At 32.0% G+C, this 13,599-nt stretch overlaps 1 protein-coding gene across 1 annotated transcript; it reads left to right on the top strand.

Moving 5' to 3' along the window:
- The first annotated feature begins 7,332 nt into the window (after positions 1-7,332).
- Positions 7,333-10,760, top strand: LOC139884799 (uncharacterized). Its single transcript, XM_071868782.1, has 9 exons — positions 7,333-8,374; positions 8,457-8,510; positions 8,591-8,693; positions 8,777-8,851; positions 8,946-9,102; positions 9,222-9,291; positions 9,477-9,542; positions 10,161-10,283; positions 10,364-10,760. Exons 1-9 carry the CDS (start codon positions 7,381-7,383, stop codon positions 10,549-10,551), a joined length of 1,830 nt encoding a protein of 609 aa, XP_071724883.1. The 5' UTR covers positions 7,333-7,380; the 3' UTR covers positions 10,552-10,760.
- The last annotated feature ends 2,839 nt before the right edge of the window (positions 10,761-13,599 follow it).

The following is a 13,599-nucleotide window of genomic DNA, read 5'->3' as shown; positions in this document are numbered from 1 at the left end:
CTCTAATGTTTTGGAGATTATGTAATCTAGTAATAACGATAAATCAAATGAGTTGAATATTTTATTGACTCATTAAATTCATAGTTACATCCGAAGAAAATATATATGCAAATATATTTTCATAAAGATTGTAATTAAAAATTTCTTTCGTACAAACGGTTAATGATGAAAATATTTTAACGGGTGGGTAGTACCCAAGGAATATTTAGAATTCACATTAACAAGTTACACTGTACATTCTTCGAATCTGATTCAACGATCATTTATTATCCTACTTACAATTACCGATATACGTATCCGTTCACCCCAGATTAACCATTTCCATTTAAATTTCATATTTGGATTTTTTTACCTATCCGAATCTAACAAGTGGCATAATGAAGAAACATTGGCAAAATAAAAATTGTTAGAAACAGATGAATTAATTAATTGAAATTGTGATAGGATTACACGCTAACTGTTCCGGCTAACTGTTCCCAGCTAACTGATTAATATTTAATTTATCGCAATTTACATTCTTGCAATTTTAATTTCTGTACTTTACATACCGTCGGGACACATGTACAACAACACGTCGGATTAATTCTGAGACAACACGTTGTATAATGGGTCATGATATATATTTATTTATTTTACGCATTTTAAATAACGGGACACGTATACAAGGTTTCGACTTATCATATTGATCCATCTATATATATATTTCGGAACAACCATAGACACTCTATATGTGAAGGTGAGAGTTGACTATACAGGGTCGGAGTTGATTCCAAAATATATATATACTTTGAGTTGTGATCGACACCGAGACCGGTACACGGGTCACGATACGTATTAAGTAATTCAAATATTATATATTTAGTTCATATATGAATTTATTGAACCATTGGACAATCGGACTATTAGGACTGCTAACTTTGGACAATTAAAAATGAGTTAAAATGATGATTATTACATATGAAACTAAACAATCCTTCAAGTTTGCCACTTGATTCTATTTTAAACCTCATTTGTATCTTGACGATTACAATTCACATTCACAACTTTTCATGATTCTTGAAAACATCTCGATCGAGAAGTTGAACCAGTCGCACCTCGTCTACGGAAGAAAGATTTATGCATACAGTTATGCACCTGAAAATTTTCGAACTCGAAGTTATAGTTAAAACGTATCCGCATCGAATTCCTTATCATCCATTAGCAAAAACAATCACGCGATTCCTTTTCAATTAACTAATTTTGTCACAGCTCCACTTCGATATCTTAGTAAGACTACTCTTATTACAATCTCGATATATATATATACGTTGTTCTTTAGCCATCGTTACCGGAGAACCTTTTATATTCCATCATATTACCATCTGTGTTTAATCATCTAAAAATACAATTCTCCTTAAACCATCTTGGTTTGATAACCAATGACCCAGATCCGATAACTTTGAAAATACTAACGAAGCAGCATGTTGTAGAAGGTCTTAATGACCAAAAGTTGATGATAAAAGAAGGAAGTGTTAGGAACGCTCGATAGAAAATTGGTACTGAAAACCGGATTGAGCAAACCATGAAGGAGACTCTGAACAAGTTACAAGGACTAAACTTGTACATAAAGAATTATGACAATTCTGTAGCAAACACCTTGCTTCTGAATCTAAACCCTTACGGGTCAATCTTCATCATCATCCTTTGACATTAGAAATTCCAAGATATTATCATATCTTTCATTATAAATATCCTCAATATTTCTGAAGATATTTTCACCACTATCCTTATCTGAAATCATTTATCTCTCTGTAATATCTGCGTTACAATATAAAGGAAACCGTGTTAGTTTCTAAATCCTTCAAGTTTAAAATAGGAATGTTCTGAAGCAGTGTTGGGAACTGATGCATGAATTAGTATAATATAATGAAACTTGATCAACTTCATTATATTACAGTAAGCTTGTTAAGTTTCTAATGGAATGTGATGATTCACAGTACCGTCATCATGTGCCATGTTACACGGCTTTTACATTCTATCCAATTCCGAAACCTATTAAGAACAAATCATCTTGATAGTTCTATTTTCCTGGATATTCTGGTAATTTGACAAATCAAAATCGTGCCATTACCATTCCTTTCTTAGAGCATTAGCTATGTTCATTCCGAATTTTACACATACGAATTCCGAACTATTGATCGCTTTACTCAAGGACGGGAAGAAGAAACGAAGGGACAAAGTCCCAAAATAAAAATTGGGGTATAGATCACAGCAAATAGGAGAGAGTATTAACTATGGATGACAATGATTATGGAAAACAGAAGCAGGAGCATCGAAATATAAGGAAAGATATAAAACCCAATAACCACCCAGAAACTACAAACCGTATATATCAATACGTATGGCGACGTAAAGACACGGGAGAATTAGAAACATTATAATTCCAAGAAAATCATAAAAGTGAATAGATTCTTCTGGCGGTAGATGGAAGAGAAGAATGAAAGATATGAAAGTTAGAAGTATAACAAAAATCAGAACGGGATGAAGCATTTTAAAGTATACCTTAAAGTAGGAATTAAGGAGAAAGAGTAGAAGATGCGGGTTGTGAAAAATAAGGAAACGAAGGGGTGGATTTATAGTGAAATATTCGACAGAGAAATCGAAACAGATTACCGCATTAAATCAAAGAAGATTCTGATCGCCGAAGAACCAAATCTTATTACGTAAGATTTTCCCTAAATCCCTTAAATCCCGGAAATCAATTCTAAACCACGTCATCAGTTAAAACGATATCATATTACTCATTCCACTCTCTTTTATGATAGCTTCGCTCGTACGCTTCACATGATCGAAATATTTTATCTATATTTATCAATAAAGATAAAACTTAATTATCACCTCATAATTGTCATGAAAACATTCCTATTGTTATTTATGACAACCTCTACCAAATTTCGAGGACGAAATTTCTTTAACGGGTGGGTACTGTAACGACCCGGAAATTTCCGACCAAATTTAAACCCTAAACTCTATATGGTTCCGACACGATAAGCAAAAACCCTAAAGTTGAGTCTAGAAAGTTTGAAATTGTTATTCGGATGATTAGTTACCCTTTGACCATCTATTTGTCCGACGATTCACGAACATCATAACTTGTATTAATTATATACTTATGTATATATACGGATATATATGGATTATATCTATCTTGAATATATGATAATTAAGTATCCCATTAAATATATTAACAATGGATTATATACATAAAATGAGACTACTAACTTAAGGACTTCGAAACGATATATATATATAAAGCTTAACGACGTTATAACTTCTAAGTTAAAATAAATATATATGTATTGTATTAAGATGTATTTACTATTGGAATATACTAGTAGGAAAACATCATTTTCAACCTTTTATCATGGAAAATGACATCTTTGTCATTATATATGATTCATGAAACATCTTTATATATTTTATACCCGTATTATACTCGTACTATACACAGCTTCTAGAAGTATTTACTATTGGTATATACCAATAGAAATCTTCAATTATTGGTGTAATATGTCATTCATGACATAATATATTTTAACTTATCTTAGATATTTTCACTAAAAACCAAATTTTCAAGCCTATAAATAAGCACCATTTTTAACTCATTTTTACACATTCATTTTCCAAATTTTACTTTCAATTTTCACACACACTTGCAAGAACTCTCTCAAATTTATTTTACTACTTCTTTCCAGCAACTTTACATTTTAAACTTAAGGTAAAAACTCTACTTCAACTCTTGTTCAATTCATATGTTTATAGTTATCTATATAAGAATTTATAAACTAGAACATAGTTTGAATGATTTCAAACTTATTCGCAAACTAGATAGATCCTTCTAACTTAACTTTTAAAATACTTCAAGACCTGTAATATAACATAAATATATGCTAATTTAACAAGGTATAACTTGGTTTTTCAAAGAACACCTTAAAAACTGTTTTTACGACGTCGGAGTGCAACCGGGGGCTGTTTTGGGTTGGATAATTAAAAACTATTTTGAACCTTGAATTGGAGGTTTATTTTCTGGAAAAATGATATTTCTTATGAATATGTTAATACATAAAAATTTCATGATTTAATTCAAAGTATAAGTATTTTTAGAAAAATAATCATTTAAGGTTGTTTACATAATGGAAAATGATTAACTTCATAAGTTTCACCAAAGTTTGACCTTTGACCTGTGATTTCGAATACAAACTAAGGTATTTACAGTTCATATTCTTAAAGAGGGACTCGAACCAAGGAAGTGGCAAGTTGAACCAACGAAAACGGAGTTGTAACGAAGAAACTATGACCAAAACAAAATCGGATATCCAAGACTAGTTTAGCCACGAAAATAATTGGAGAAAAATTAAATAAATCACATCTTTCTAAAATAACATGATATTTTATATATATGTACTCATAATTTAATTTTATATGGTTCAGGATCACCCGTAAACAATACGAGAAGATTAATCATAAGATCCCATGATTGTACGCAACACGTCATTTGACAACACCGGTACTTTATGTACGCAACACGTCATTTGACAACACTGGTACCGTGGGTCAAGATTAATCTCGACCAATACATATACGATGGGGGGTTTTATTGATTTCATTGGGGGTTTATTAAACACCTAAAAATGAACCATTAAAATTGAATTACTAACATCGGACTGCTAACTACGGACTAAGGAATTATTAAAAGTATTAAAAGTATTATAAGTATATATATATGTGACGATTGTTTTAAAAAGAAAAAGTATTGATATATTATATATGGATAGGTTCGTGATATCAATCGGAGACCAAGTCGAAATTACATATCTTCAAGACAAAAGTGAGTATATAGTCCCACTTTTAAACTCTAAATATTTCGGGATGAGAATACATGTATTTTATGTTTTACGTTATGGACACAAGTAACTGAAAAATATATTCTACGTTGAGTTGTACCACTGGCATACTTCCCTGTAGCTTGGTAACTGTTATTTACAGCGGTATTGTAAACGCGAATCCTGTTGATAGATCTATCGGGCCTGACAACCCCAACCGGACTGGACGACCAGTATTCAACGGTTGCACAGTACTTCGTTTCGTGACTACACTTGGTACGGTGTAGTAAGATTTCATAATAAAGGGAATATGCGACGTGATTAAATGTTAAGTATGGTTACCAAGTGCTCAACCACTTAGAATATTTTTATTAAAATGTTTATATATGAAATCTTGTGTTCCATTGTTATAACGCTGCTAGCATCAAACCTATATATCTCACCAACTTTATGTTGACGTTTTAAAGCATGTTATTCTCAGGTATGAATTAAGTCTTCCGCTGTGCATTAGCTCATGTTAAGGATACTACTTGGGACCTTTTAAGCCATGATACAAAGACGTTGCATTCGAGTCATTGGAGTTCCATAGAGAATATTAATAAGTAAATGACAGATTAGGTCATTTGGATATTATGAAATGTTAGACGAAAATGTCAAATATTGATGTAATGATAGTTTGCCTTTTAAGAATAAATGCAACGTTTGTAAAATGTATCATATAGAGGTCATGTACCTCGCAATGTTATCATATGTTATTGTATTCGTCCCTATGGATTGGGTCGGGTCGTCTCAACTTCCCTTTAAAAAAAACTCGAGAACACAACGTTAGAGATAAGAGGATGTACTTGAGTTATGGATATATTTTTTAAGAAGCATTAGTTTGGTAAATATATTTTGCAAACACATGTATCTAGTCAAAAACTCTTAAGGCAGGGACTGATTTGGGACTTATTTTAGCATTCAAGGATGTAATTTTGTAAATACAGGAATGATTTGAACAAAAGTACATAAATACAGGGACGATTTTAGCAATTGTGTCTAATAATAATATAAATATTTCAAAAAGTGTCAGTATTTGTCTATTTGATAAAAACCCATATGAATTTGCTTCAAAATTCCTTAAAAAGTTACATTTGTGAAATGCATACACTTTTTTTTCCCGACAAAATAACGAAAACTCATATAGAAACGAGGTCGATTTCCAAAGGAAAACGCCCTTAACAGAGAATACAAAAGAATAGGAGAAACGGGGAAGCTCGCGCCTAGAAAGTAACAATCTAAACAAAAACTATCTATAAGTGAGCTTCACCTAACAACCCGAAAAACATTAATACAAACTAAACAATGCTAAAACGTAACTACACGTTAAAAAACATGAACCGGCCCAACCAAAACATGAGACAAACCCGACCTATCAACCTCTAGGTCCCGCCCTTTTCAACTTACCATTAACTGTCTCCTTTAAAGTGTTCTTCCCGGACCGGTTCTCTATCTTGTAAGATAAAACGTTGACGGATCCATCACCCATAACACTCTCCTCGGCTAAACGTGTCATCATTTCATCAAACGCCGAAAAAGCCTCAACCGACATATAACCTTTTGACTAAAATTTTGAATCCCAAATGCTCCCTAATCCTTAAAACTCATCATTCAATCTATAATGCCCCTACACATTACTAGATTTGCCTTCCCATAATTTTACCAAACAAAGGAATTGGAAAGCAACCCACCACCAGACACACTTACACAAATCTTAAAAGTACCCCCCACAAATAATAATATAATAATATGAGTAATATAATATGTACTTAATTAATAAATACTTCGTAATATGCCCTCCGTCCCTAAATTATTGTCCAGTATTCCATTTTGGGATGTCCCAAATTAATTGTCTACTTCCATAAATAGAAAGGAAAGGAGATATTTCATTGGTGGATCTGGAGAGAGAAGATATTTCATTGGTGGAGAAATAAAGTTAGTGGGATTTCCTAAAACTGTGTGTTTTTTGTCTGGGGACAATTAATCTGGGACGGAGGGAGTAGTAATTAAATCAAACTAAATTAATTTAATTAATATTAGTATTTAATATATTGATTAATATTAATATATTCAATATAATAAAATTAAGATTTAATCTAATATTTAATTTTAATATATTCAATATAATAAAATATTAAGGAGGTGTGTGGGGCAGAGTAAAGAATAACCAAAGTGAGGCAAACTTTAAACCTCTAAATTAACTTTTTATGTTGTTCCGTTTTTGCAACAAATATTGCACATTCTTAATTTGACAAAATTAAGCTATGGAGAAGAGGCTAAACACAAACTAAAACCCTCTGTTTCCCCTGCTTTTAAAAATATTTGCTTTCTTTCTTTTTCACTAATACATATAAATAAATAAACCCAAATGTTTCATCATCAGAACCATACTAGAACAACAACATTCACCAAACTAACTGCCATTTCTTCATCTGAAAGCTTCCAACAACAATCAAATTTTGGTCGAAGTTATACCATTATGGACTCAAAAAGAAAAAGTATGGCAGCTAATTCATCAAAACATGGGGTGGTTGTAGGTTCTGTTTGGGAAAGCAGAATGAGAGGCAGTTTCAAAGTTTTTAAAGGTGATGATAATGATCAAGAAACTGAAAACCTCATTGATAAAATTCAAGAAATTGAAAAACCCATTGATAAAAATCAAGACTTGGAGAAGGTGGGTTTGAGAATAAAACAGAGGTCTGATGGAATCAGTGGTGGGGGAAAGAGGAAAACTTGGAAATCTGATGGTAATTTAGAAGAAAATGGGAAGAGCCCAGATCAGATCTCAAAGGTTAGATCTCAAAACAAGAAAGTTTTGGGTGAATTCAGTAAATATTTAAGTGGTTCCATTGATGGGAATGGAATCAAGAAAAGCCCAATTCAGATGAAGAAAGGAAGACAGGAATGGAATAAGGAACAGAATGTTTCAATTGATGGAATTAAAAGAAGCCCAGTTCAGATGACATTAAAGACTAGAGCTTTATCAAGAAAAGAGAGCGCAAGTTTAAGTATTGGAATTGAGCAAGTCAAACCATTGTTAACTAAATTAGCTCCAGTTAGTGATGAAACTCACGAAATTGATGTAACTGACACGGTAAACAGAGATGATGATGATGATGAAAAATTGGATAATATATCAGAGTCTAGTCACAACTTAGATGAAATAGATGAATGTGATGAGAAATTGATGACACTTGACATGGCAATAGTCAAAAGTGAAGATTGTGAAGAACTAGGTGAAGCTTTTAATATGAATAATGAAGAAATTAATGAAGAAAGAGCTATTGTAATTGTTAAAGAAAAAGAAACGGAACCCATTTCTACAATCAAGAAAAGCAAGTCACTGGAAACTGTTATTGAAGACAAAAAAGTTCATCACAGAAATGAAAGATCGCATCCCATTCCAAGAACTATCAGAAAACATCCTATTCCTGTTGTAAATCATCCAAGAATCATTTCAAGACCAAGCAAAAGTAAGCATATTTTGTTTCTATAATTTAATTATTTTTTTATTTTTCTTTTTCAATTCTAATCAATCTAACTTTGATTTTGTAGATGAATTTCCCTCGCAGAGAGTTCCCAAATCCCATAGCAAATTGCAAACTTTTGGTTGGTATATTGTTGATATAAAAATTTAAACTTTAATATCATAATTTTTGATTTTTATGCAATTTGTTTATAATTTTCAGCTGATTTGATCATGTGGAGAGATGCATCAAAATCAGCACTAATTTTTGGTTTAGGGACATTTTCTATTCTTTCATCATCATACACTCAAGACCTCAATATCAGGTAATGCAAAAAAAATTTACATTTTTACATACAAAATGATCATCCCATTTTAATACAATTTTCTGCATTACTGTTTTGTTCAGCTTCATTGCTGTGATTTCTTATATGAGTCTCATATATCTTGGTGCAATCTTCATCTTCAAATCATTGATTCTAAGGTAAATCAGTCACATACATAATGCATTTACTCCTACTAAACATGAAACCATTTTTATATATATTCTTGATATTCATGCCCTTTAAATAAAACAGGAGAGTTGTAGATAGAGATAACTGTACAGATGATGAAGAATGTGTTGTTGTTGAAGAAGATGCAATTTGGGCATTAAAATTATTCCTTCCTTACATCAATGAATTTCTCATAAAGGTGAAAGCTTTGTTTTCAGGTGATCCTGCTACTACAATGAAGGTAAAAGTAAAACTATTATCTTTTTCTTTTTTTTTTACCTTTCTCACTGATTTTTATGTAAATTACATCTTCTGCAAGATTAGTTAGAATATTTACAATTTTTTGGTGTCATCTGACAGTTAGCAGTGCTGCTATTTATTTTGGCAAGAAGTGGCAGTTCAATAACTATTTGGAAAATGGCCAAATTGGGTCAGTTTTGTGATAGATAACCTAGTGTGAAATTTGTTAAATTCTATCATATACATAGTAAAATACTGTACTTGAGTCTTGAAAATCAAGGTTCTACCTTTAATTATAAAGGAATTTTTATTTTATTTATATAGAAATTCTGATAGAAGTTTTTTTTTTTTTTTTTTTTTTTTTTTTTTTTGCAGCTTTTTTTGCGGTTTTTACGGTGCCTAAGATCTGCTCCTCATATTCTTCCCAACTTACTGCATACGGTAAATAAATGAATAAGGGAACAAAAGTTCACATGAATTTCCTGCATTTGCAATTATTTTACCATCACTCATTACTGCCCTTTGTGTTGTGTGCTTTGCATATTAAAGACATCACGACACGCGTACATGGCTTTTGTATTGTACAAATAACCAAGCGGTTCAGGTTAATTGGGTCCCCATTACAGGTTTTTAGTGCATGTGTCTACAGTAATTGACGTGGGTCCATTTACATTCGTCAACTGTTAGAAATCTAGTGAAAGTATGAAATTGCACTTTGATTAAATTCCCCAACGGCTATATTATTATGCTTTAATAACGTTGATTTTGAACAATATAAATAAAACTATAAATACAAAAAGAATCATCATGTTACAAGACGTGTGTTTTTTTGCTTTTGTAGAAGTCACGTACTAATAATTTTAAAGGTCAATGACCTAAATTTTTGGACTTGCAGAGGAATCTATGATAGAATAACTTTATTTTATGTTGTGGGACGAGTGGGTGGGCCATTAAAGGGTCGGTTGCACTTTGTTTTACTTTGTAGGTATCTGACTATATCTATATTCATTTAATTTCCGACCATCTAATTCTGAAAGAATATTATGTGTGTAAATGAAGGTTCATTTTGGGTTCAACGATTCAAGGATGCTTGGGAGTCATGCACTCAAAAGAAAGCCGTCGCCTTTGGTGTTTTCACCCTAGTTTGGAATCTTTCTTCTACCGTTGCTCGTATTTGGGCAGGTATGTAGCACAACTTTTTTTCTTCCTTGATAAATAACATAATTGTTTTTCTAAACTTTTTAAGAATGTTTATATCATAGTGTTCATGTTGTTGGTGGCATTCAAATACTATCAACAATTCATGATGAAAGACGAAATTGTTGATGAGGAAGAAGAGGAGGAGGAACCACAACCAGTTACACAAAGAAATCGAAGTTCTTGGCAAGAACAAAGAAATGGAGATACAACTACATCTACTGAAAGCTCAAAACTAAGGAAAAGATGCTGATTTTATTAGTTTAACCACAATGGAAAATGTGATGATAGGACATGTCGATAAAGTAAGCAGTGCTATAACAAAGAAATAAATTGGGAGTATATATAGTGAAATAAATGAAAGATCAAATATGTTGTCACAACCTTGACCACCTGTTACACTCGTTGCGACGTGGATGCAATCTTTGTGTTTTAACAAAAGAGGACATATTTTGACTATGACGTGACAATGTCAAGTTTTAAAGTTGCGTTATGGTGAATTTCAAATTTGAGTATCAAATTTTGTAGAAAGGTTTTTTAGTAATGTGCCAAAATATGATTGGAAGTTGGTGAAAAGATAAATAATAATATAGAAATGAACTCTCAAAATTTGATAAATTGTCGAAATTTGAGTTTTTCCATCATCTGCCTCCATTTTCGATACTTTTCACGCCTTGTAACAAGCGTCATCATCGGAAGAAAAAATCCACTTCATTTTGACGCCCCAACACACACCCGCCTTTGTTGTCAAGTTTTAATTTGAAGTGAAATTAAATTTAATTGTGGGAAAATAAAGAGAACCGGTGTTCCTAAGTTTTATGTTCAGAAGAAATAAAAGGAAGTGGAGGTTAAAGAAAGATAGACTATTAGCGGATATTGTAATCTTTTAAGCCTAGATGCCTCCCATGGTTCAATTCTCTAAGTCCATCACATCATCGGTGTAGTGTGCTCCCAATGGTAGTGTGGTGTGCTGAGTCTCCTTTTTGTGGCGTGCTTAAAACTGATACAAACTCCTTCAGATTTTAATTGATTTTGAACTTTTTTAATAGCTTAATTTTAATTAGATTGAATTTGGTTCGATAATCATGTTAAACAGTTTGAAACCAAATAATAAACACGCTAAAACATAGTACTATCACATATTTTAAATTTGCAAGTCGAGACAAGGTTAATTATGAATTTAAATTAAGCGAACTTGGTCTCGATAAGATATTATGATTAGTACTAATAAATTAGAAGTTATATAGCGTCCTAACAATTTAAGATTGACACCGTGCGGAAATCAAACAAAATTGCAATCATTTTTATATATAAATAAGTTATATATGTGGAGTTCGAAGTCGGATTAAACAAGAAACGGATTTGCTAGTGTGAGAGGCTCACGACCGCGAGTGTATGTGTTGCGACATCGAAAGAGCAAACAGAAAGATGAGCTTGTTTGGAACTTAAAGCTCGCGAGTGGAAGTATACATGTCGCGATCGCAAAGTGATGATGTCCCGCTAGCAGTTGGAATTTATTTAGGACTTTGAATTGTGTTTGGATTCTTATTTGTTTATCACTATAAATTGACCATATGTAACTCATACAATGTGTGTACGAAAAATATAGTAAATAATTTCTGGTTTGTTACCATTGACAGAACTTGAACCCGACCACAGATGGGGCGAGTACAAAAATTTATTTAATTTTTTATTGAAGTTGGGGCGAACACTAAAAAAAACCTTATTTTTAGTATAAATTTTTTTTTTAGTGTAAATTTTTTAAAAAAAAAAAAATCCAGCTGGGGCGGATGCCCCGCCCTGTCTCCACAATGCTCCGCCCATGTTTGTTACTCGTGGAGTAAACCATTCTTCACGTTTTGGAGTTGGGATATAACCACGTTAAATCCCGTGTCATTTTATGCATTTATTTTATCGTTCTTGTTTTAGCTAGTTCGTTTATTATTTGTGGATTAGTGATTGATTGACGTCTTGTTGGGTCTATAATTCTACCAATGTATACATATATATACCGATATGCATGTTACGGAATTTAGTGAATTACAGAATATTTATACATCTAAACGCCACAAACATATGATTGTTATTTAATACGGAGTACAATGCTTATTTCTAATTATAAATAATCAAGAGTTAAAACTACAAAATACATGTTACGATATACATTATCTCAAATGTCCATATGCCACGAACCAAATTTGAAAGATAAAAATAGATTTAATGCTAGATGTGACTTTAAGATTTTCTCTAAATATTTTGATATTAACTTTTATTCACATGTTTAAACAACAATGGTTTACAAACTGTTTAATGCAGTATTTAAAGTTACTGTTAAAAGGATTAATCTAATTGTTTGGTTATGTTGTTCGTTTCTCATTAAGTCATTGTGCTTTCAGGCATCTTGATTAAGTTTGAGCTTGGAAGGAACATTGCAGAAAAGCTACAAGGTTGGATACTGGATATTGCTGGTCAAGTGTAGAAGGGTTAGACACAATGTGAATCAGGTGTTAGTTAATACAAATAACATACCTGGTATGGGGTTTGTTTAACTAACACAACGACGGGACACAGTTGTGATCTAACTAATACTCCAGGGTCCAAATCTATGCTTTTATTTATTGAAGGGGTCTATCTTTGATATTTGTTATTAGCCGTCATTAAGCATAGAATAAAATAGGTCTCAAAATAGATCTGTTTCATTCATTCAATCAATCATTCATTCAAAAAAAAAAATAGATCTGTTTCATTCATTCAATCATTTTCAAGTTTCGTTTTCTCTCTGGCTAACCCTCACAAAGTAGAGGTGTTTGTAATTTGTTTCAATCTTCTGGTAATTAGTTTCAGTCTTGTGTTGATTGTGTGATTTGTTCAGTTACATGTAGATCAAAAATAATATATGCTTGTGACCACGTACTCAGAACCATAAAATTAGAGTTTGGTCTTTTAATTCATGGTAGGTGGTTGGGGGTCAGAATATAACAAACCTCCCCAACATGTGACTGATTTTAATTTGAATTTGTACAAAAAAAATTAGTGACGACATCATATGGTCGCCATTTTACAACTAGTCTTCTCATTATTTGATAAAAAAAATATTTGTAGATTCGGGTACTTTATGTAAATATGTAAATCGGAGAGTAGTAAAATCTCAATGATTTGTTAGTGTATATAGACCAATTTTAACTCTGTCTGTGACGTCATAGACGGATGATGCACTTTTTGGTAAAAAGGTGAGTTTTTAAATTTGACCCCCGATAGCCAAACATGTCAAAGTTTTGTGTCAAATATTTATACGATGACG

This window comes from Rutidosis leptorrhynchoides, chromosome 1 (assembly GCF_046630445.1).
Source record: "Rutidosis leptorrhynchoides isolate AG116_Rl617_1_P2 chromosome 1, CSIRO_AGI_Rlap_v1, whole genome shotgun sequence".
NCBI lineage: Eukaryota > Viridiplantae > Streptophyta > Magnoliopsida > Asterales > Asteraceae > Rutidosis > Rutidosis leptorrhynchoides.
Note: the sequence above shows the minus strand (reverse complement) of the source record. Positions and strands in the feature narration are given on the sequence as shown.

What these genes read in the sequence shown, in the direction of transcription:
- LOC139884799 (XM_071868782.1), top strand. Translation starts at nt 7,381, where the DNA reads ATGGACTCAAAAAGAAAAAGTATGGCAGCTAATTCATCAAAACATGGG. An exon ending in CATTTCAAGACCAAGCAAAA is followed by an intron (nt 8,375 to 8,456) that starts GTAAGCATATTT and finishes TTGATTTTGTAG; the next exon opens with ATGAATTTCCCTCGCAGAGA. An exon ending in TTGGAAAATGGCCAAATTGG is followed by an intron (nt 9,292 to 9,476) that starts GTCAGTTTTGTG and finishes TTTTTTTTGCAG; the next exon opens with CTTTTTTTGCGGTTTTTACG.